At 34.3% G+C, this 26,749-nt stretch overlaps 1 protein-coding gene across 1 annotated transcript in view; it reads left to right on the top strand.

Moving 5' to 3' along the window:
- sorcs1 (sortilin-related VPS10 domain containing receptor 1) overlaps positions 1 to 26,749 on the top strand; it is a 246,243-nt gene that overhangs the window by 161,741 nt on the left and 57,753 nt on the right. Inside the window, exons 4-5 of the mRNA XM_067402693.1 lie at positions 20,569 to 20,727; positions 24,593 to 24,666. Coding sequence (XP_067258794.1) covers positions 20,569 to 20,727; positions 24,593 to 24,666 — 233 coding nt within the window. The remainder of the gene's footprint in view (positions 1 to 20,568; positions 20,728 to 24,592; positions 24,667 to 26,749) is intronic.

Here is a 26,749-nt window from a genome sequence, read left to right as displayed (position 1 = left end):
ACGTGTTTTCAAAATATGTAATATAAGTCCTAGGTGTCCCCTGAATGTGTCTGTGAAGTTTCAGCTCAAAATACCCCATAGATTTTTTTTAATTCTTTTTTTAACTGCCTATTTTGGGGCATCATTAAATATCCGCCGATTCAGGCTGCTTCCCCTGTAAAATCCCGTGCTCCCCGCGCTCGCGCTTGCCTTAAACAGCATAAACAAAGTTCACACAGCTAATATAACCCTCAACATGGATCTTTACAAAGTGTTCGTCATGCAGCATGTGCAGATATGTAAGTATAGTATTTATTTGGATGTTTACATTTGATTCTGAATGAGTTTGATAGTGCTCCGTGGCGAACGGCTAATGCTACACTGTTGGAGAGATTTATAAAGAATTAAGTTGTGTTTATGAATTATACTCTTGTCTCCGTGAATACAGTAAGAAACGATGGTAACTTTAACCACATTTAACAGTACATTAGCAACATGCTAACGAAACATTTAGAAAGACAATTTACAAATATCACTAAAAATATTATGTAATCATGGATCAGTTATTATTGCTCCACCTGCCATTTTGCTTACCTAGTCTGATGATTCAGCTGTGCACAGATCCAGACATTAATACTGGCTGCCCTTGTCTAATGCCTTGAACATGGGCTGGCTTATGCAAATATTGGGGGCGTACATATTAATGATCCCTACTGTTACGTAACAGTCGGTGTTATGTTGAGATTCGCCTGTTCTTCGGAGGTCTTTTAAACAAATGAGATTTATATAAGAAGGAGGAAACAATGGAGTTTGAGACTCACTGTATGTCATTTCCATGTACTGAACTCTTGTATGGAAGTAAGATAATGCCAAATGTTTTTGAAATAAAAAGCTTGTTGAATTGCACTATTTGAAAAAAATATGCATTACATTAGCTGTGCTTGCATTTAGATGCACTGTATTTTTAAGGCTTGCATGTTTATGGGATGAAATTCAACACAATCGTATATTTAAGCTGTGAATATTTCAATTAATAATTTTCATTATTAAAAATTCAATAATTCATATTCACCTTTCAAATTTCACTTCCAAAATATTCATTCTGTTTAAAAATACAACCTATAAAATTCGACTAGCAATTTTCAGTCCATTTTATTTCGCTTTACAAATTCGCTCCCACAAATTCAGTGGTTCAAATTCGGCAGAAAATTCAACATTTCACATCCGGGAACTGCAGGAAGAGCAGTAGAGTGCCGATGCATCATCTCTATCTGCTGTTAGTCTTCTTCACCAGCAGGTGCCGCTAGCGGCTGTTTACAAAGACGAGCAACGGCTAGTGAGTCATCATTCATTCATAAAAATGGATTTACAGAATTAGAGCAAGCATAAGTGAATATGTGATGATTATCAGGGCCAGTATAAATGCAGAAAAGCTGATAAAGACACAAAAACTGCATTTATGTTTAATTCAGTGTATTTACGCTTACTTTCCCAGTGTAGCTACAGCTTTCTGTACAGTGAACAAGATAACGTTATTGCCCGATGCTGGTGTACAGATCAAACGTTAAATCTGAGATAGACATATATTTCTCTCTGTTGTTTAGTTTCCTTAACTTTATATCGCGGCGCTGTGTTGTAATACTAGGGCTTCCCTCATCCGTCATAGGATTGCCCTGCCATCTGGACATATAAAACTCTTAACACAGCTTAATGGACTCGTACAGTGATATAAAAGACCAAACTCGCACCTCATTTGTGATGTAGGTTAGACTATATAGGCTCCAAGAAAGCAGATACTGGCATAAAGTTGATTTGACGCTGAACGTTTGATTATGATACTCGCAAATTTAGGGACCGTCTCTAAAGTTACGACATTCTGTATTCACGTTTCTACCTTCAATTGCATTTAAAGAGAATGACTTAGTCACAAAACCAACTGTAAATTGTTCATCTAGCTGTCAGGTATAATGCAAACCTTTTAGATTTTTGATGTTTATTATAATAAAAGGTAACACTTTATATTAAATAGTTGATATGAACGAACAATGAACTGCACTTCTACAGCACTTACTAATCTTTGTCAATGTTAATTCCAGCATTTACTAATACATTACTAAAATCAAGAGTTGTATTTGTCAACTTTAGTTAATGCACAGTGAAGTAACATGAACAATGAACTGCTGTATTTTTATTAATGTTAACAAAGATTAACAAATACAACAACAAATGTGTTGCTCATGGATAGTTCACATTAGTTAATACATTATGAACCTTACTGTAAAGTGGTTCCAAATAAAGTGTCAAGTAATATGTAAAGATTGCTATGTATTTCACTACTGTATTGGAATATACAAAAAAATGCCATAACTTAAAGCTCAATAGCATATGATGAGAATGATTTAGTCACCAAAACTACCTGTGAAGTGTTCATCTATAGGTGCCAGGTCAAAGAGTGATGCACCCTTCTCTCTCTCTCTCTCTCTCTCTCTCTCTCTCTCTCTCTCTCTCTCTCTCTCTCACACACACACACACACACACACACACATATTCAAACACACTCAACTCAAAGTACATGCACATATACTTTTTCTTTTTTTTACACATTCATCACACAATTAGTTCTACTTAGTTAATTTTATTTCTAAATGTTATTTAAAATTTGTATAAGCAGGATAATCTATGATCAGGTAAAATAAAAAATGAACAAAGTAAAAAAAAAAAGTGTGATGAACGTGTAAAAATAAATAAATAAATAAATAGTATAAATATATGCATGTACTTTGAGTGAGGTGTGTTTGAATATGTATATGTGCATGTGTGTCTACAAGAGTTTGGTAGAAGGTAGAAACGTGAATACCAAATGTCGTAACTTTAGAGACGGTCCCTAAATTTGCGAGTATCATAATCAAACGTTCAGCGTCAAATCAACTTTATGCCAGTATCTGCTTTCTTGGAGCCTATATAGTCTAACCTACATCACAAATGAGGTGCGAGTTTGGTCTTTTATATCACTGTACGAGTCCATTAAGCTGTGTTAAGAGTTTTATATGTCCAGATGGCAGGGCAATCCTATGACGGATGAGGGAAGCCCTAGTATTACAACACAGCGCCGCGATATAAAGTTAAGGAAACTAAACAACAGAGAGAAATATATGTCTATCTCAGATTTAACGTTTGATCTGTACACCAGCATCGGGCAATAACGTTATCTTGTTCACTGTACAGAAAGCTGTAGCTACACTGGGAAAGTAAGCGTAAATACACTGAATTAAACATAAATGCAGCTTTTGTGTCTTTATCAGCTTTTCTGCATTTATACTGGCCCTGATAATCATCACACATTCACTTACCGCTTGCTCTATTTCTGCAAATCCATTTTTATGAATGAATGATGATTTACTAGCGTTGCTTTGGTCTTCCTAAACAGCCGCTAGCGGCACCTGCTGGTGAAGAAGACCAACAGCAGATAGAGATGATGCATCGGCACTCTACTGCTCTTCCTGCAGTTCCCGGATGTGTAATGTTGAATTTTTTGCCGAATTTGAACCACTGAATTTGTGGAAGCGAATTTGTAAAGCGAAATAAAATGGACTGAAAATTGCTAGTTGAATTTTATAGGTTGTATTTTTAAACAGAATAAATATCTTGGAAGTGAAATTTGAAATGTGAATATGAATTATTGAATTTTTAATAATGAAAATGTGTGTGAAATATTTTTAATTGAAATATTCACAGCTTAAATATACGACCATGTTGAATTTCATCCCATAAAAATGCAAGCCTTAAAAATACAGTGCATCTAAATGCAAGCACAGCTAATGTAATGCATATTTGTTTTCAGTTAGAGCAATTCAACAAGCTTTTTATTTCAAAAACATTTGGCATTAATTTACTTCCATACTCTTGTTATTCAACTATCCCAAGGTAAATTAAATTTTTAATTCTAGGGCACCTTTAAAGTTTTATTAACGTTACTGTGGTATGAAGCAGGGTGGAGTTCATTGGAGCATAATCAATGTTTATTCTGTTTAACAATGATTAGTTTTCTGTTTATAAAGGCGTCCAAACCCACACAATACAGTAAAGCGTCTTTGGTGTTTCCATGGTTTCTATGAAGGTAAAACTGGAAATCAAGGATAATGCGGATATGACATCATTGACAGGTGACACAAAGTTACAATGTTACACTGGTTAAAAATGCTGACTTCTCTGGATTTAAACATTGCTGGAAATGTTTGGAATAATGTAAGTACAAAAGTCAACAACAAAATATATAACACTGTTCTAGTGGTTTTTGGATATTTTAATCTAAAAATCTTACATATTGTGCCTTTAAGAATGTTTAGATATGTGTACTGTAAAACAATTCAAAAATCAAAAGAAATAAAACTTATTTTTTTATTATTATTATTATTATTATTATTGTTATTATTATTATTTATTTATTTATTTATTTTATTTTTTTTGCATTGAAAAGAGACATTTTGAAGATGTACTGGTACCCAATACAATCATAATGAACAAGCCTCATAATGAATCCAGGCACAAAAAAGGATGCAAAGCACCAGAAATTTGAAAATTTCTCAATGATGAAAAAAGTTATTCAATATTAATCCTTCCCTTCAGTGAGCTGCTAACTGAATGGAACACTGAGTCACCAGATCAGGCCAATTCCTGAATGAAGACTAGTTTGGGAAATCAGATCAACTGATTCACTGAAAATGTGTCACTCGAAAGAATGATTCATTTGTGAATTGCCCATTGCTTATTCGTTCATAAATGCTCCAAGGACAGAGCAAATAACAACTTCAAATAACAACTTCAATTTCAATCTGTTCAAAGCTTTTGTAATATAGCTCAATATAGCACACTTTTATGATACTTCTTGAAACTTTAAAGCTAGTCACTATTCATTGTGCAGTACATTGCTCAAAACTGTGCTCTGTGGAAGAAAAACAAATACAGATTTAAGCATGATTGACTAAATGGAAGACTAAATTATGACAGAATTTGCTAAAAATAGAAGCTAAATACATTTACGTATAGCCTAAAACGATCATTTAAAATTAGTGATAAATTAAATGCGTGTCTTAAAGTTTCCTAATTAATCTTTTCTTTGTAGAGATGCCCTTTCAACATAATTTTATTAGGTTTTGCTTTTCTTCTGCGATAAAAAGTTATGACCTCACGAGAATAGCAAAACCTACATACACACACACACACATACAGAGATAAAAACCCCACTGTTAAATAATGAAAGGTAAAAATGTTTTGACAGTCTGTTCTACTTTAGTGCCCCAGCCTGTAATTGTTATCACAAGGGACCTTTCATTCAGATAAGAGCGAGTGAACTGACTTTTTACAAAGTGAATTTTCAACTTTTTTTTATTTAATAGCTCTCTGTTGGCCTGCAAAAAAACCCTATTTTGCACTGTCATATGAGCCGCACTTGAAGTTTACCATCACACGACTGTGTGGCTGTGTGTAGTTGTGAGTATGTTTGTCAGTGTTTAAAACTATTTGCGCGTTATGAGTGTGAAATTACAATAATCAGCAGGTAAACAGAATTATTTGCACTCCGTCCCTGAGGACATCTCTTGTACTTTCATGTTCAAGGACCTGTATTCATAATATCTGCCTCTCACAAAAAAGCACATTTTAAAAAGTAAAACATCCACATTAAACACCCACTTGTCAGTATTACGCCACACAAACAGCCTGCTATATTGACCTCAAGATAAACGGCGATAGCTGATGGCTAAGGCAGTTAGCGTCACTAAAACGAGGTTGAGATTCAGATCATTGGTGTAGGATTCCCTCTAAGCTTTTAGCATTTGCTGTTGATGCTAGGGGTGAAATGAGTGTGCTAATTATACCGTAGTGTGTGTTGTCTTCTAATGTAGCGAGAGTGTCTCATAGCATAGCAACAGCTTTAGCATCATAAACCAAAAAGGAGCTAGCAGCCTTTTTGAAACAAGACATAATATTCAGAAAGATGCAAATCTATCTTTAATTCATGATTCACTTTGTGAGAACTGAAGCAGATTTTGTGCACAGATGAAGTAAAAACACAAGGAGCTAGGCTTTATGGGTGAACTTTTCATTTGGTTTCTGAGGTGGTGTGGGCAGCTCTGATGGCATGAGCTCTGCAGGGGAAACACTCACTGATGGGGCGGAAGCAAACGTCCTAACTGAGAAAGAAATAAAGATGAACATCTGTTAGCCCTCAGGCATCATTTCAAAATGCCTGCAATGAATGAGTAGAGAGAACAGAGAGGTGATAAAAACAGGGTTGAGAGAGAGCGAGAGAGAGTGCGTGCGCACACTTTGGCAGTTTGATCAAATGAACAACTTTGAGAAAAGATTTCCTTTATTTAAGAATTCATTTATTATTTCTTTCATTATTAATGAGGATGATCACCATGCGTCCTCAGTAATGAGCATAAGAATCTTAGGACAGCTTCATTTTATCTAAGTTCAAAGTATTATTTGGTGCATTGGCTCACAAAATGTTGGCAATGTAATTTGTTTGATACGTGTTCTCATGCATGTGCTTTTATGCTGTCAACATTTTGTCTTTGTTCTATTCTATTCTATTCTTTACAGCTAAAAAAATATCATGATATAATGTTTCATATTGTTCGGTATCGATAATTATTAAAAAAAAATATAAGCTTTTAAAAAAAGACCAGTAGTTTTTTGTTTTTTATTTAACCAATGCATTTTAATTAAGGCAAACAACAAATGATTTTAAAACAAAACAAAATAAATAAAATGTAAACATATATATATATATATATTTTTTTTTTTTTTTTTTTTTATGTGAAAATTAAATAAGTGTTTAACTTGTTTCAAACTATTTCAAAAAACCATGAAACTGCCACACTAACGAGCTGACATGTCCTTTATTATTCACAATCTCCTCATCGCCGGCAGGTACAGCACTCATTTTCACATGTTTGTGTGTTCTGATTTCACGTGGCGATTGCGCAACTGAACTCACAGCAGCTTGTTTGCGTGTTGCTTGTTGCACATCTATTTTGTGATTCATGGACGGAGCAAGCTTGAGAGTTGTTCATGCAACCGAACTTCATGTCTGTTTACATTTCAATGCATTTAAGTGAAACTACATCGAGAGTTATATCAAAAAAAAATTCTATCGTTATCGATAAAGATGTACCGTCGATATCAATACCGTTTTATCGCCCAGGTCTTCTCTTTTTCATATTTGATCTTTCCCCTGATTAAAAGAAACATTTTGTGTTAATACATTCATTGATTTATTTATTTATTTTTTTTGTTTGTTTTTAAAGAAAGGAACTATTTTTATTTAAAGGTGCCATAGAATTGGAAATTGAATTTACCTTGGCATAGTTGAATAATAAGAGTTCTGTACATGGGAATGACATACATTGAGCATCAAACACCATCCTCATATGTAAATCTCATGCGTGAAAAACACCACAGAAAAAAAAGGGCGAATCCCAACATAACACCGACTGTTACCTAACAGTCAGGATCATTATTATATACGCCCCCCAAAATTTGCATATACCAGCCCATGTTCAAGGCAAACCAGTATTAATGTCGTGGAGCTGCACAGCCGAATCATCAGAAGTTCTGCAGGTATTGTTGTGAAGCAAGCAAGGACACAAAGGAGGATATTTTTTAAGAATGTTTGTAGCCAAACAGTTGCAGGACACCATTGACTTCCATAGTATGGGAAAAACAAATACTATGGAAGTCAATGGTTCCCCACAATTGAAATATTTATACAGGTTTGGAAAAACTTGAAGGTGATTAAATGATGATAGTTTTTTCATTTTTGGTGAACTATCCCTTTAACTTATTTAGTTAAAGGTGCCGAAGAACATGTTTTCAAAAGATGTAATATAAGTCTATGGTGTCCCCTGAATGTGTCTGTGAAGTTTCAGCTCAAAATGCCCCATAGTGTTTTTTGTTTTTGTTTTTTTTTTAAATAATTTTTTAACTGCCTATCATTATAAATGCACAGATTCAGGGTGCGTGGCCCCTTTAAATCTCGTGCTTCACGCCCCAAGAGCTCACGCTTGCCTTAAACACCATAAACAAAGTTCACACAGCTAATATAACCCTCAAAATGGATCTTTACAAAGTGTTCGTCATGCAGCATGTCTAATCGCGTAACTACATTGTTTATTTGGATGTGTACATTTGATTCTGAACGAGTTTGATAATGCTCCGTGGCTAACGGCTAATGCTACACTGTTGGAGAGATTTATAAAGAATGAAGTTGTGTTTATGCATTACACAGACTGCGAGTGAAGACTTAAGATGCAAAAGCCTCTAAGTACCGTCTGAAATTTTCTTCTAAAATAAGCATTTTTATCAAGCTCGTATGTGTAGGTTCAGTAATTCCACTTTAATGGCAATTAATAGGTCATTTCCATTGCCATTAAAGTGAAATAACTAAAAATAAACATACAAGCTTGATAAAAATACTTATTTTAGAGGAAAATTTCAGATGGCACTTAGAGGCTTTTGGCAAGTCTTCAAGTGTTTCAAAAAACGTGAATTCCGTGAATACAGTAATAAACGATGGTAACTTTAACCACATTTAACAGTACATTAGCAACATGCTAACAAACAAACATCACTAAAAATATCATGTAATCATGGATCATGTCAGTTATTATCGCTTCATCTGCCATTTTTTGCTATTGTTCTTGCTTGCTTACCTAGTCTGATGATTCAGCTGTGCACAGATCCAGACGTTAATACTGGCTGCCCTTGTGTAATGCCTTGAACATGGGCTGACATATGCAAATATTGGGGGCGTACATATTAATGAACCCGACTGTTATGTAACAGTCTGTGTTATGTTGAGATTCGCCTGTTCTTCGGAGGTCTTTTAAACAAATGAGATTTATATAAGAAGGAGGAAATAATGGAGTTTGAGACTCACTGTATCTCATTTCCATGTACTGAACTCTTGTTATTTAACAATGCAAAGATAAATTCAATTTTTGAAACTAGGGCACCTTTAAGTAATGGAACCTTATTGTAAAGTGTTACCACTATCGCTTTAAATCATGCTAAAATATCATTGCCTTGTCAACATGTATTTAAATAGTTTGAACATGGTCACCTGATTTACACAGTTTTAAAATGGTGGCCACTCAATGCCATTTTTTTCAGCCGAAATGTGTTAAATTACCCCCTCTCGTCTGCATTTCCTTCCTCATGCCTCAAATCGTCGCTTGTTAGCTCGCCTCTTCGTCATTCTCTCAATCACACACAAGACCTTTGCTTCGTTTGCTTGGGCCTGTGCCTGACATTTCTCATTCTCATATGAAGACTTCACATTTTCCCTCATTGGTGGAAGTCACTGCCTCCCTGACCTTTCTCTTTCCCAAGCTTTAATTAGGCTCAGCTTGCATGACCTGCTCTCCGCTTCCACCCCGGCTCGGCTTTACCCCTCTCGCCCCCCTGACAGGCTTGTACAGTCGCGTATGTGTCTTTGGAAAGATAATTGCCAGATAACAGGGGTTGATCTTTTTGAGGGGAAGAATTGTACTCATGTTTTCATGTAGAGGGAGAGAATGAAAGGGTATGCTCATACAAAGAGAATAAGAGATGAAAACTTATATGAAAGTACATTATAGGCAAAAATCATGTGTCTGAGCTAAAGAGCTCCACTATGAAAGATTGATGCTTTCTTTTTGCCTTGGCATTAATTTCTTCATTCTTCCACTTTGTAATATCACTTGTTATTTGATAATTTTGCATTAGTATGTATGTACTGTATGTACTGTAAGTTTAAAGCTGGAGTGTTTCGATAATTTTCAAGGTATTTCATGCCAGCGCTGGAATGCTTGAGTCATAATCAGTTTTGCCTGTCGCCTGGCAACCCCATGGGTGCCATCTACTCCCTCAAAGACAGCCCTAAAACTGAGCCATCAGCATAATCTTTTCCGTCAGAGCGAGAGAGATTGTGCCTCCTGAGATAAAGATTTCAACATTTAGCTGATTTTCTTTGTGTTTTTAATCGCCCTGACCTTCAGCAACAGCAGTAAACTGCACATACAGTGTCTCAGCCACTAGGTGGTGGTTATTCTTTAGTAAACTGAGGGTTATGTGGCAATTGTTTGCTTGTGAAGAGGGAGGGTGTGTGACGTTGATTTACTACTTTTTATTTGTACTAATGAGGGGAAAAGAACTGTTTATTTTCATTTATATTAAACCAATGGGATGTGCTATTTCTGTATAGAGCAGTCAGCAGTTTTATATTTGCATTTTTAAAGTTGGCATGAAATGAAAATTCATCCTGTCTGTTTTCTAAATGTCTGTTTTCTAGTACATTTTGTCTTATTGTGATCAGTTCATTCAGTGCATATGTTTTTGTTCTTATGTTTTGACCTTGCAATGTTTAATCAAAATGTCAAACCTGTGAAAATATCAGACTTCTGACCTCTCTGATGTTTCATATAAAAAGCAACATTTTGAACCAAAAGCTGAGAAAATCGTGTTTTGGTTTTTTTTTTTCAAAGATCACACATCCATAAGCAATGATTTTATTGCTTGTTTACAGTTAATATAATATAATATCTATGGCCTAAAACATAAAGACAAGATGTTTTTACAGCATAATAGTACACACATGAGAGCATTTATCAAACATTTGCATTTGTGCCAAATAATAATTTTTATAACAGAGAGAACACGGAAAGCCAGAAAATTCTGTCAATGGCAAGGAAAGAGTTAAAAGATTATATTATTTTTTATTTTAAGATATTATTATTTTTTTAAATAAATAAATACATTTTTATTTTATTTTATTTTATATGATTTTTTTATTATTTTTTATTATTTTTTATTTTATTTTATTTTATTTTATTTTATTTTATTTTATTTTATTTTATTTTATTTTATTTTATTTTATTTTATTTTATTTTATTTTATTTTATTTTATTTTATTTTATTTTATTTTATTTTATTTTATTTTATTTTATTTTATTTATTAGAATGTTCACCGGAAAACATTTTTAAATTACACTGTTTTTTTGTTTTGTTTTGTTTTGTTTTTTTTAGTTTGTTTGTTTGTTTTTTTACTTAATCAGAAAACATGTTCATTAAGAGTCTCTAAATGAACATTTTAAATTAAAGGGCTAGTTTGTAATGACATGAATATGAATAAATGATGAGAGAATTAATAATAAAATAAAAATAAAAAAATAATAATTTTTATAACAGAGAGAACACGGGAAGCCAGAAAATTCTGTCAATGGCAAGGAATGAGTTAAAAGATTATTATTATTTTTTTTAAATAAATAAATAAATTATTTATTTATTTTATTTTATTTTATTTTATTTTATTTTATTATTTTATTATTTTATTTTATTTTATTTTATTTTTTGAATGTTCACCGGAAAACCTTTAAATTACACTGGTTTTTTTTTTATTTATTTATTATTATTTTTTTAGTTTGTTTGTTTTTTTTTTATCAGAAAACATGTTCATTAAGAGTCTCTAAATTAACATTTTAAATTAAAGGGCTAGTTTGCAATGTCATGAATATGAATAAATGATGAGAGAATTTATATTTTTGGGTGAACTATCCCTTTATTGAGATTCTTTCAAAAACACCACGGCCGAAACACCTGGCTACCTTTCTCCCAAACACACATGCACACATAGACTTCTCTCCAATAACCGGCCTGAGTTATCCCCACACCCCTGTCTCCCAAGGCAACCTTAAATAACAGCACCTTGGATGTTTTGTGAAACCTTGAGCACTCACCTGGGACCCGACACAGCATTTCACCCTAATTGGTCAGTTCTCCTGTGAGCAAACAATAGCCTTGGTTAATAAGGCAATATGGAGGAGTTCACCACCTGCATCCCTAATAAGAGCAGAAAAAAACAACAACATGGCTCTGAGTTCAGGGAGCACATTCAGTCCTCAGATCTGTGGCATCAGCAAGGGAGGAAAAGTAACTTAACGCTCAGTCGTTCCTGAGCTGGATGAGGGATAAAAATGCGGCTCACCTGTGCACACCTACAAAGACTATTGGAGAGATTTGTGTGCTGAAAACATTCAGTGTAAGCACCGAAAGGGCAAACAGCTTGGTTTACAGTTTTTTAATGATGTTTAGTCATCAGTGGACGAACGAGTTTGTGCTGGTGTGTTGTGTGTGTGTGTGTGTTCATTCACTTAAATAAGGACTGTAAAGTCTTGCTTTATATATGCGACTGTGCAAGCTTGTGTACACATTTTTAATGAGACTTCATTTTCATCTGATCACAAATTCAATAACCATAGATTAACTGTCCTCACCTGGTCAATAAGGTTATAATAGTATTCACAATCTATGGTGCTGTGTTGCCTTATGGCAACACGATTTTTTCTTGAACCTTCTTGATTTTCTAAAAAAAAAAAAAAAAAAAAAAACCCTTTGCCATTGGCATTAATGGGTCAGTTATTATAGTTAATCATATGCTGTTTTTAAGACATTTTATTTCCACACTTTATTATTTACACAATACTTTCCCTTTTAAATGTTTTCAAACATTTTATATACTAGTTAAAGGATTAGTTCACTTTCAAATTAAAATTTCCTGACAATTTACTCAGCCCCATGTCATCCAAGATGTTCATGTCTTTCTTTCTTCAGTTGAAAAGAAATTAAGGTTTTTGATGAAAACATTCCAACATTGGAAGATTGTTCTTCATTTAGTAGACTTCAGTGGCCTCCAAATGGTTGGTCAAAATTACAGTTTCGGTGCAGCTTCAAAACGTTCTACAAGATCCCAGACAAGGAATGAATGTCTTATCTAGAGAAACCATCACTCATTTTTTTTTTTTTTTTAAATAATAATAATTATATAAGTTTTAAAAATAAATGCTCATCTTGAACTAGCTCTCTTCTTCTCTATTAAAATTCCAGCAGTGTAGACACTGCTAAGTGTATTACTGCCCTCCACAGGTTAAAGTTTGAACTAATTGTTATATACTTGCACTAGAATATTGTATATGACAATTTAGTTCAAACTTTAACTTGTTGAGGGCAGTATTACACTTAGCAGTGTCTACACTGCCAGAATTCAAATAGAGAAGAAGAAGAAGAGAGCTAGTTCAAGATGAGCATTTATTGTTGAAACAATATATATATTTTTTTTTTAAATGAGCGATTGTTTCTCTAGATAAGACCCTTATTCCTCGTCTGGGATCACGGTAAACTGTAGTTTTGACCTTCAACTGTTTGGGCCCATTGAAGTCCACTATATGGAGAAAAATCCTGGAATGTTTTCATCAAAAACCTTAATTTCTTTTCAACTGAAGAAAGAAAGACATCTTGGATGACATGGGGGTGAGTAAATTATCAGGAAATTTTAATTTGAAAGTGAACTAATCCTTTAAATTGAATTTCCTAAATTTGTAAAATTTAAAAACACAAATTAAAAATTTGTTCTCATGATTTATTAAATAATTTTGTTTCCTCATTTTTGTAAATTGTGTCCACATTGAACTAATTATTTTCTTCATTTTGATTTTGATTATATTGTGTGCACGATTTACTTAAAACGATGAAACAAATTAGTAAAACATGGTGACATTTAAGAAAGTAGTTAATTCATGGCCACAATATACAACTTTTTGTTATTTTACAATGTGTTTTATAAAGTTAAAGCTAAAGTTGCATAAAATATACATACATTGCTTTTAAAAGTTAATAGCGATTCTGCTCTGGAGCAGAAATATTTTTTTCACCCTTATATTATTTCAAATCTGTATTATTATTATTATTATTATTATTATTATTATTATTATTATTATTATTATTATTATTATTATTATTATTATTATTATTCAATCGTAGAACCCAAAAGAAGAAAAACTGTAACTGTGATTCAAACTGTAAAAAAAAAAAAAAAAAAAAAAAAAAATATTTTATGGTAGACAAAAGTATCGTAAAAGTGGTCTGTATGACTCATATACTATATTCTTCTGAAATCAGTTCATGATGGATACATTTCAAAAGTTAATAGTTGTTCACTGAAATCTCCACACTGTGAGAATGTGAGAAACCAAATAGATGATCACATTTGGAATATAGTTTGGAATCTGAATGACGCACAAATGCATTTCCTCAGTGGGAATTATAGGCATTAAATATATTACTGCAGTCACTAATTAAAATAATTGTTTTTATATATAAGTGACAATTATAAGTTGTTTCATTTGTTCTGAATTGCTATTTATCCTCAAATTAATATTTTATTTATTTGCTTCATATAAGTAAAATGTGTATTGATTGATTGATTGATTGATTGATTGATTGATTGATTGATTGATTGATTGATTGATTGATTGATTGATTGATTGATTGATTGATTGATTGATTGATTGATTGATTGATTGATTGGTAGGTTGGAAGGTACGTAGGTAGGTTGGTAGGTAATTGGAGCTAATTTTCATTGACCATAGTACTGAAAAGCTAAATTCCCTGTTGGTATTTTTGGTTACTGCAAGTGTTCAGTGGTGCAAAAGTAAGTGACACTTGTTTGAATCTAGCCTACACTGTGCTTTGACCTATTCTTTTCTTCCATCTTTCTGCTTTATCTTTACATAAGCAAAATCAATAATAAAGGAATCTAAATTCCAAGCTCAAAAGACCATTTATCCAAGTCAGGTTAGTGGTAAAAAAAACAAAAAAGAAGCATTCATGACCGACCTCGTTATGGTCTAGATTTACGGGAGTGAGACAATCCAATTAGTTTAAGATGGAGCCGAAACATGTTCCTAATTACATTAATATTCTATCAGAGCCGACGTATCACTGCACAGCGGGACTCAACGATTCTCCACCACACTCTCTAAGCGTCTCTCCAGCCACCTCATCTGCTGCTTCATTAACCTTTGTCTTCCCAGAAACCTCTGCTCTTATGCTTCAAGTCACTGATAGGGACTTAACATACAGAATCAGAGGAAAGATACGGAGGTGGATTTTGCAAGGCTGCATGAGTATGGAGATGGAGAAAAGACGATAAAATTAATTGCCCTTGGTAATGTGTGCCTCACATTATAAAAGCGAAGTCGACAAGGCCAGTGCAGACCATCCTTAATTTTATCTAAAACCAGAATTACTTGTTCTTGAATTATCTGCTTTTCACTTTTATAGTGCTGATCAAAGCTTTCTAAAGTAGGTATGTGCTATAGCAAAATCTGTATTACATTTTTTAACTACATTTCTTTTGAGCACCCGCAGTGTCGCATTGTTAGATTCTTTCTTTTCTTTGCTACCTGTGCCTTCCATCTATTTCTGCACAACTGAAGGTCAAAAGAGAGTGAGCGAGAGACACACGCACCTACACCTGCATATTCTGCATATCGTATTTTCATGTGTCTATGTCAGGTATAGATATGTTGAGGCAGTTAATCAATAACAGCATCAGAGCATGTGACAGCATGTATGACTGATATGTGCACAGTTCACACAAAAACAGTTCACACAAAAATAAAAATGTCTCTTTTTTTAGACCCTGGTATTAAAACCCATCTCAGATAGTTTTTTTTTTTTTTTTTTTTTTTTAATGAGTGAACGGTCCCTGATTTATTGGCTACATATATCTCCCACTGTATAGCACATATAGAACACTTTAATTTTTAAAAAAAATATATTGTATTTTTAATATACAGTGCACGTCACCGAATTTCTCAAAGAGTCTGAAAACAGTTTGTTCGAAGATCCTGTCTCTCTAAACCCATCCTTTCCACGAGCCTACTCTGCTCTGATTGGTCAGATGGCCCAGTCTGTTGTTATTGGCGTGTGTTGAAAATGAGCCACCCATTGCCATAGCTGCGTACCAATTCAGAGGCTGCATCCTTCAAAGGCTGTATTCGAAGGCAGATTTCACTCAGGAACTTTACTCTGTGTGTTTTGACCACAGAAATAATGGTCTAAATAAAGTTCTGGGTAAAAATTCTCCACTCAGAAAGTCCCTGTTCATGAGGTAGTACTTTTTCAAAGTTCAAGAACTTTGGGGGGTGAGACTTGGGCAATGAACATGCTGATTGGTTGATTTCATGCAGCATTTTGTTTGGTTGACTCCACGTAGCATTTTATTTCAACAACCAAAAAAAAAAAAAAGTCTGTTTCGGTGCATGCAGTAAGAGTTGTTTGCTATTTGAATCAATATTGGAGTTTAAAAATTAGACTGATGGATAAACGATGAGATTCAGGCTTTATTAGGTTTATATGCAGGAAATGAAATCCAGTAATTCCGGTGGAAACAAGGCTAAAGACTCCAAATTCGAAGGCTCCTTCAAATGCTGCAATGAAGGATACAGCAGATGGCAAAAATCGAATAAAGCAAATGTAAAAATAATGAAGAAAAATGACGTTCACAGACTTTGAAGGCATGGCTTCCAAGTATACAGCCTCTGAATTGGGACACAGCTAACATTTGAATTTCAGCTCCGGACGCTTCATCAGCACTTGTAAACACAGTGATATAAACCATAACAGAGGCGCCAGTTTTACCGTATCAATTCCAGCACAAGTCCTCATCTTTTGGAAGTGCATGCAAAGTGGATTCGCAGCGCTGGGAACGACTCCTTCTCAACATGTCGACCGAACGAACCAAACTCTTCCAGGCCTCAGCTACAAATACAGTGTTTGAGGGCGGGGCAAAGTTGCTCAAGGGCAGCCAATGAAGACCATAGGCTGGCATTATGCAAATGTTACAAACGAGTAGACCAGTAAGTCTGGAATTTCTGACGTCTCGTTTCAGACAGTTCAGACAGAATCGCTGCTTTCTTTTGGGAGACTTAAAACTTAATTCGTCACACACTTTGATCTTTAAAACTTTGCAGACCTTTTACATTCACAAACAGCTATGTTACAAACTACATGAAAGGTAATATTTGAAAAAAAAGCATAATAGGGTCACTCTAAGTATTTTGTACAAAAAAAGGTATAAAAAAAAAATTATAAAAATTGTGCGATTATATTCCAAGTCTTATAAACCCATTCAATATCTCAATGTGAGGAACAGACTAAAGGATTTTTCTTCATGGATTTTTATTTATTTATTTATTTATTTATTTATTTATTTATTTATTTATTTATTTATTTATTTATTTATTTATTTATTTATTTATTTATTTATTTATTTTTCAGGATTGGCCTTTTTTGATTCTTAAAATGGCTGGTTGCACATTAACTTTTGATTTAAGCAATTGTAGTGCTCTTTAATGTGGCTTTTCAAGAGTACACATTATCCCATAACTAGCTTATCATAAAAATGCATAATGGCAAATGTTTGCTTCTTTAAAAGAAAATAAAGAATCCACCAATGAAGCAACCCACTGATTGGTTGGCATTTGGGTCATGCTGGTTGATCAAGTTGGTGATGATTGATGAGCGGTTGTTCTGGGTTCCGCCGCTATGGTTAGCATTTGCATGTCCCGTTTGACGAATGGTCTGGTGAGTTCTGCTGCCCTGCTCTACTTAATAATGCTATTGCCCTGGAGAGATGTGTCAAGAACGCAATTGAAATGGAAACCAATTCTGAAGTGGATGCTAATGTTTTATTTGCCAAGGATGAAACAAGATGGGTCAGTTCTTGAACAAGTTGCACTGACCCATATTACATGTGCAAGAGGGCTATTGATCTGATAATATAATTGAAGCTTGTGTCCATAAAGTAGCTATGAGAAGAGTTAATATCCGGCCTTTTCAAAGCTTTACAAACCAATGGAACAGAAAAAAAGGCCCTAAAGCAATTCTGCTGTGGAGCTCAGACACACACACTTACACTCCTTAGACCCTGACACCTCCAGCTCTCTGTCAATGATAAGGTTTCGAAACGGTTCAGCCTCGCCGATTCAATTATATTTGAGGCTGATTATATTTATTTATTTATTTTCAAAATTGGCACAAACTTAAGACTGGTGGCGCTCTAAAGCAGAAAAGAAAAAAAAGCTCAAGGGAAATTATAGATTTAACAGTGTGACTGCGCTTTAGGGTAAGTTAAAGTGTGTGCATGCTCATGCCGTAATGAATTACTCATTGGAGTGTGTTACAAGATTGACAGCGTTAAAAAGATTTGTGATCCACTGCGATTATGATGAGATCAAACCAAGCAAATCAGAAATTGGAAATGAAGATATCACATTTAACACGAGGCGGTGCTGCCACAACTTTAAAAGTGTTCATTAAGACTTGCAAATTAGGAACACGGTTTGTAAGTTCATCACTGATAGTTTATGAGCTTCCTGTCTTGTATAAGAAATACAAATTGAGATGCAGTGTTGATAATGTTTTAATGTTTTATTATTAGTTGTTATTGTTTAAAGGAATGTTCCAGGTTCAATACATGTTCAAATCTATCAACAGCATTAGTGACTGTATTACAACGATTCACTTTCAAATGTATTTATTGTTATATATGTAGTGTATATCAAACAATATGTCTTAGATAAAATATGTTTTTGGAGCTGCATTCATTAATACAATAATATTGTGGAATATTATTAAAATATACTAATATTTTATTATATACTGTATGTAGAGAGAGAGAGATCGCCTGAGCGATCATTACCTGTGTTTGATATAACATTCATTCTTCAGGTCGATGTTGAAAACATTATATCCATTATACAATTCTGTTTTAATGTCTGTGGAGGAAAGCGTTCTTTGTATTTGTCCTTTTTACAGTTAAGAGAAATTTCCATAACAGCGCTAAAGGCAGGAACACACCAGTTTTCTCAGTGTGTTCCGCACCGTCGGATGAAGTTGGTCCTCATCTGCTTTTTTTCAGCCGATTCGAAATGTTGAATCGGCGTCGGAGCCTGTCGGTCCGTCGGGCCATCTGATCATTCTGATTGGCTGTTCAGCTACTGCCACCTGCTGGTTCGGAAATGCAGAAAGGATGTACTACTTGGCCGTCGGCTTTCTAGCATTGGTTTTGGTGTGTCAGGCCAACTTTGGACTCAGACGCTGCCGACGTGAGCCAACCCCTCAGTCTGCTTTCGTCGCCACCAGTTCGTCGGCGTTGGCTTGGTGTGTTCCGGCCTTAAAACAACGTCCTTTGTTTACAAGTGTCCCTTTCAATTTAAAAGTCTCTTGCGACTGACTCATTCACTCTTAAAGTCCGCCCCCATCTAATGGCATATTAATGTAACTTTCACTCAATCCATATTACGCACTAAGGCCGTGTGTCCACCTAAGCGTTTTTTCCAGCTGCTAGCGTATTTTTTCAATTGTTTTCAATGGGAACGTGCGTTTTTAAAATGCCAGGAGCGTAACGAAGCGCTGAGCGTCTTTTTCACGCTCAAGCGCTGAGAGCTGGTCGCCTCAAGTTGAAGACTGTTCAACTTTGAGTAAAACGCTGCGCTCATCACTGTCACTTTTTAGCCAGCCGTCCAATCAGAGTGGAGGAGGGGCGGGACAAATACAATTCCGACCAACTGTCACATTCTTGCTGTACAGCGACATCAACAAACAGAAACAAAATGGGTGAGAAATTAATATGGCTGGTCTCCGAACATACATAACAAGTAATTCCACATTGTGTGAACATTTTTAGTCTGAAACAAATTACCTGCAAAATCAGTTATAAGTAACAGTAACGCGGATATTCCGTATCATAGCAACAAAGCGTCTCAACGGAAAAAAAAAACGCTACGCTGCAGAAGCGCTCTCAAGCGCCAAATACAACATATTATTTATATAAAATATTTATTGAAAAACAATATCTGAATTTAAATCAACAATAGCTATTATAAATGACAATAAGAAATAAACACTACAATTCAGTCAAACATACAAAAGCAGTGCTCTACAGTGTATAAGTTAAATATATCCCTAATATTAAATTATTAAATTTAACATAGCCCAATTTAATTTGCTCAGGAACAAGAAATTGATTAATAAGACCAAAGATTGCCCATTTTACAGTATGTACCCAAAATTAATTATACCTCATGTTTAACCACTATAAAAGACAGCAGCAAATCCCAAGATGAAGCTGTACATGGCGGGTACACGAGCACTGAGCTCCGCTGATGGCCTGGAGCTCGTTTCTCAGAAAACGTCTAAACAAATTGTAAATTAGGTGTTATGATTAAATATAAGTCTCACATTTCAGGTCTAAACAACTACATTCTTGTCTAAAAAAAACTCTTAAAACTACAGTTCGTGTTACAGCAAGTGTAGTATTTGTACAAAATACGGTGGATTTGCTCTGCCGCCATTACAGTTGCTTCAACCGGAGTGATAAAAAATGGTGAATAGGTAGGAGTTTTGTTATCACAAAAATATTGCACGGCTATCAGCCAATCAGATTTGAGAACCATATCTATTTGAGACTATTTGAGACTATTTTTATGTTTTTTTTATTTTTTTAAGTTAAACAGAATGTGTTTTAATGAGGCAAACATATGCACTGGTCTTGTTATTGCAGTCTCTCATCATTCTACAATGTCTGTTTGTAGACGGAACACCACAGATGCAGCTCCTCACGTCCACTAGCTGAGGCATTTGGTCCCTGAAAGACAGTGAAGCAACTCTGTCGACACTAAGAACCTCTTGTCTGTGTTTCAGATCATGTTACTGACAGATCCAGAGGTGGAGAGCAGTTTGCTCATCAGCTCAGATGAAGGCGCCACCTATCAAAAATACCGTCTCAACTTCTACATCCTCAGCCTGTTGTTTCATCCTGAGCAGGAGGACTGGATCCTTGCTTATGGCCATGACCAGAAGGTACACAATCATTTTAGCTAAATTATTCCTGAAAAATATGGCAAACAACATCTCATTATTGGGAATAGCATTCAGAAAGGCACTCTTCGTGTGGTTCTCTAATTATCAAGCTGTTTTATTGCCAAATATAACCAAATGCAAGAAAGCCAATGGAAAAACACATTTATAGTATTTGCATACTTGATAAACATTAGAGGCACAAACTGCAAAGCAAGACATTATAATAATGAAACGCATGCGTGCAAATGGATGCTAATCTATATTTGGGATTGAAATATGTCCTCAAAGAGCAATTATCAATGCGAGAGGAAATAAGTCTTAAAGAGACAATTTCTGTGAGCTTAAAGTTGGCAATTAAGACAATTTATGGATCCCCAGTCGCAGGGAATTACCATTAATTATATGCTTTCGAGCTCATGGTTTAGGGCTAATAAATTATGAAAAATTTTTACTCTTCTGAAAAGATTGTTTAACCATCAGATTTAATCATATCAAAATATTATTTAACAAGTCAAGATTTGTTTTATTTTTTCCTGATGCAACTGATGAATCATTTTAATTCCTCCCCTCTTTGATTTTTGGATTAGATTCATTTCTGAATTGATTTTATTTTTTCTACCCCTTGATAAATAATACAAATGCTTTAAGTTTATGAACATACAATAAAAAATAAATAAATAAATAAAATTCAAACCTCATCTTCATCAAATGTATATTCAAAAAGAAAAAAAAAAAAGAAAAATCAGACAAATTACATTTCACAGTGGCATGCAATATAATCAAATGCCATGGTAGTTTCAAGTCTCGAGTGATGGTGTTAGACAGCACTGACTTCAATTTTGACAAATCAACATTGACTTCACCCTTGAAGGAAGGCCACTGAGAATGAATTACAATTAAATGAACACAATCAAAAAGAATTATCAGCCAATTGAAGGCTAATAGTTGACTGTTTGCACAATGTGCATGACTAGCCACGGTTGAAAGCTGCAAAAGCAAACAGCACAAAAGGAAAACACAATCACTAGCGTAATTAAACCCTATCCAAATCTATGCTACAAATAAATGCATAATTTATTAGTGTTGACAGATTTTATACCACAGTGTCATTGGCAAAGTTCCTGAGGTTTCTTTTATTATAACAGTAAACATAGATGAGAGAGGAAACAAGCTCAAATGAAAAGCTCAGTAACCTTCATTGGTGAACATATTTGTGCTTCCCTGCTGCAAAAAAACAGCTTAATTCAGACTATGCTGGTCTTAAACCAACTGAACACCAATTCAGACATCCCCAAATTGGGTGACGGGTTTGAAACAGCTAAGACCAGCTTAGGTGAATTTAATCAGTTGTTTTCAACAGGGCAATACTCTTTGATTTTGTCTGATTTTGTTTAGTTTGATCCCATTTGTATATATGTCTAAATATGACTAAACTCCATCCACACTCAGTCAGGATGTTATATTGGATACGAGATTGTCATATCACAGTTCTCAGCTGATGCAAATACAAGTACTGCATTGAAACCCCCCACTGTTTTAGAACTGTCTCACAAAACAGGGCAAAAATATGTTATTTTGTGCGAGGCAAATTAAGCTTCACACCTCAGGAAAACTTTTGCTCAACACTTTAGCAAGTGGCACATATCATTCCAAAGTGCTGTAAGTACCAGTGTGACATATTTGTATTTGCCATTTATATAATATGATTTCCCCCAAAGCACTATGCACATAAATAGGATGTTTTTTTTGTTTGGTTTTTTTGTCATGCTGAGAAGTATATGCATGAGTCATTTTTGTGCCTCATTTGGTGCCTCAATTTCAGATTTTTTTTGTTTGTTGTTGTTGTCTTTCTGAAAATCATTCATAATTTAATTTGCTTGGTTCGAAAATGTAGTTTTGGCATGTTCCTGATGTAAATGATGTTCCAAAAAAGTAGGCAACTTAATCATTCTGCCTTCTAAGATACCTTGTTTTGGATCAATTTTAAAGCAGCATCACATCTTATTTGGATGAGACAATTCCATAATGCATTGCAATAGGGGTGTGACAAGACAGTATTTTTTTAAAAATCCTCATTGACAAAATTCATGACTGGACAATTCATGATTAGTCTTCAGGTGCATTTTGAAATGCTTTAACTAATCATCTTGTAATGAATGTCATTTCAGTTCTACTTTGAGTATGAATTATCATATGCAGTAAAAGACAACAATATACACTGTAAAACATTCTGCCACAAACTCGACTGCTTCTCTCCTGTATGATTTCATATGAGTCTCTTCAGACCTTACTGTACATGAATTATGAGCTCCCAAAACTTCGGATTGAAGCTCCTAATTGAACACCTTTCCACAAATTGAACATAGAAATAACAGTATAAATAACAAAAATAAATAATACAGTTTTGTTCAAACAATAAGTACAACTATAATTAAAGTAATCTCTCAATATTCAAAGTGCAAACAGAGACCAAAACAGAGAACAGAGCTAAGAGGTGGTTACAACTACACAGCCCAGCCTAAGATAGGTTTGATATTGGGAGACAGATTATTTTATGTAACCTAAATTGCACGCAACAGGGAGCTTGTGTTTTACTTTCGAATTGGTGATCGCACGTACTCTGTGTATAGGGAGCGGCGGTGCTGAGCGCGCATTCTACAAGATGAGACATTTATCAAACGCTTAGGTGAATCCGCCGCCATGGTCTCGTCAGTCATCTCGCCTTATCTCGTCAAGTGATCAGTGAACTGTGATTCCTGCTGCACTGTGTGCAACTCTGCAGCTCGTGCTGGATGAGCAGAGGAGACGTTTACAATAGTTTACAATTGAAGCGACCATTATCCAGCTGAATTAAATGTTTTAATTTCTATAAAAAATGACAATGGAGACAGTGCCACGGTGGGCACCGTAATGTAATGTGAACATAGCGTATTCTATGCTAATTTCACCCTCACACTCCGTCATGGCGAGACAGTTTTTTACTCAACGAGAAATCTTGTCACATTTTAATATCACAAGATCCCGTGGCACAAGATCTTGTCACACCCCTACATTGCAAAAATCTGTGAAATTACAAGTAAGAGGAATGCTGATTATAAATACACTTCCATTCAAAATATTGGGTTGGTAACATTTTGTATGTTTTTTTTGTTTTTTTTTAATCAAATTTATTTAATCAAAAATATAGAAAAACAGTAATGTTATTATAATTTAAAATAATAATAATAAAAAAAAATCATATTTGAAATGTAGTTTAGCCCTTTCATGTCAAATTTTCAGCATCACCCATTCTTCAGTGTCACATGATCCTTCAGAAATCATTCTAATATGATGATTTGCTGCACAAAATTAATTTCTTATTATTATCAGTGTTAAAATACTTTTTTTCTAGGATTCTTTTATGAATAGAAAGTTCAAAAGAACAGCACTGATTTTAGATATTTTACAATTAATAATATAACATATACTGATAGTATTTCACTCAATAATGAAAAAGGTATTGACAAAAAAGTAATTTCACCCAATATTTGTGTGTATTATGTATTTTTATGCATATTGGATTATCATGTATATTATCTTAACACGCTAATGTCAAAATCTGTAGAAATCAGCAATACTTCCATTTTGTGTAGTGTGTGGAGTTGCTGCTAAGTTTCATAATAGTAATAGTAATAATAGTAATGGCCTAATAATGTGAGCTGCCTTACTGCCTATGAATAGAGCTAATGATAAAAGAGTAAACTAAACTTACCTAAACAATGCCACTAGGCAAATGCACAGTTAAATTATAGCAGCATATTGTACCATCAGAAGTGACAGGAATCGTCATACAATCCCTTTGCTAACCCATTGTATTCGTCCTCAGCTCTACAGCTCTGTTGAGTTTGGCCGTAGATGGCAGCTCGTTCACGAGCGGGTGGCGCCCAATCGATTCTACTGGTAAGCTCTCTGTGTGATTCCTCCTGCTGCATGTGGAACATCAATCATTTGAACTCCTTCATTCTGTGGCTTATAAAAGAATAAACCAAAGAACACGGGTTGTTGTTCAACCCTGATGTGATCTTCCCCACTGTGTTCCACCACTAACGCTATCTCGAGGTTTACGTCCAAACCTTAGAAGTTCTTTAATGAATGTTGTCATTAGACCTTGTTACTGAGTCAGAGTCTGCATGTGCAACGTTGCAAATGATTTAGTCATTAAGAAACCTTATTCAACTTGATCAGGATGGCTAATAGATGTCTAGACTGTGGTGATTAAAGAGACCGGTTGAGAAATAAATTCTAAATGCGATTCGATTTTATGTTTATCTCTGGTCTCAAGTGGACAAGCTGGAATGAACTGAAAAGTGTATTGGGCATGGATCGATTTTTTATTTTTATTTTTTTCTCAGACAAGTTTATTTAATATTATAAATATATTCTCTACTAAATCTTGACTACCAGGACAAAAAGCGTGTAGAAATGAAATAAATAAATAAATAAATAAATAATGTACAAAAGAATCAGATTCAGGAATAAAGTCATATCAAATATTTGTTACAGCATCTGGCATTTGTATCGATGAATGAATGAACTGAAACTGCAAGATGATTTAAAACTAATTATTTATTTATTTAATCTGGTAGAGATTTGAATCTTGTAGAATTGACAAAATAATTATATTTTCATATCATGTAGTAAATGCAGTAGCCATTTTGTTCTTTCTGTTGCTAACTACTGATAAAAAGTAGTTCCAAAAAGACTTAAAACTTAATATTTTAAGTGTATGTATATTTGTTTTCATCCAAACTTGACACATATCCATTCATATCTATTGTGACACTGAAAATATTTTACTGAATTATTTAAAAATACAGTTACACTTTAATTTAAGGTGCCTTTGTTACATTGTAATTATACACTTAAGTACTGAGTAATATTAAGTCACTATATGTACTTACTATAGGGTTTGGCTTGGTTTTGAGTTAGTTGCATGTAATTATGCATAATTTATAGTTATTACTATAGTAACTGCATGTAACATATGTAACAATGACACTGTAAAATAAAGTGTTACCAAAAATACACTTAAAATGATGCTACATTTTTGCTAAACTCAAATGTAGCAGGTAAAGCAAGCAAAAAGAAAGAAAATATGTTTTGCTCCATGTCATGGATCAGTGAGTCATATTGTGTGTTCATTGTGGCAATCACAAATACAATTTACTCTCAACTGACAGTTTTTTTTTTTTTTTTATTGATCATGTCTGTCTTTTACCTGCCATGTGTAATCCCAATTCAGATCTAGTCATTTAGCAGCAGGTTGTTTTTTTTTTTTTTTTTTTTTTTTTTTTTGAGGCCATTTTTGTGTCGAATTTTGCATTAGCATGCACAGTCAAAGTGGGACAGAGAGCAAAGACATCAGAGAGTCAGCCTGCAGTACCGTTATTTTTAGTCTGGTAATGATCTACCCTCACAAGTTCCCCTCAATGAACTCTCACATATAGAGTCTTATTATCTGAAGTGAGATGAGACATATAACCCTTACAAATGTGTAGCTATTGACTATGTGAAATTAGATTGTCTCTTTTGATGAGATACACCACCACGGTCACAGCCAGAATATGAGATGATTGAAGAAATGGAGCTTTGAATGGATGAAATGGACTTTTGTATCTGTCAGCGCATCAAAAGGAACTCAGATCTGATGCGGCCTAATACCACGCAGATTTAGAGTCTTGGTGGAATTGAACAGGTCAGGAACTCCTTTACTTTCACCTTCACAATTGATCTCAAATCGAAATCCAGACAGTTCTTTGTAGATATTTGAAAATGAACCACTCTTTTGAGTAAGTGAGGTTGTAGGGTAATAAAATATAACTAAAGGTACCTGAACAGTCTTGGTTGAGAATCACATAAAACAATATTAATGCTGATATACATGCCCACATTGTGTTAACTTTTCTAAATAAGCACTATAATAAGCCTGATATAAATGTAAAGGGAGCGTGTTTGCATTGAAAAGAACAACAATGAATTTAAA

The sequence above is a fragment of the Chanodichthys erythropterus genome, chromosome 12 (assembly GCF_024489055.1).
Source record: "Chanodichthys erythropterus isolate Z2021 chromosome 12, ASM2448905v1, whole genome shotgun sequence".
NCBI classification, from domain to species: Eukaryota; Metazoa; Chordata; class Actinopteri; order Cypriniformes; family Xenocyprididae; genus Chanodichthys; species Chanodichthys erythropterus.
The sequence above is the reverse complement of the archived record's forward strand: the minus strand, read 5'-3'. Positions and strand labels throughout refer to the sequence as shown.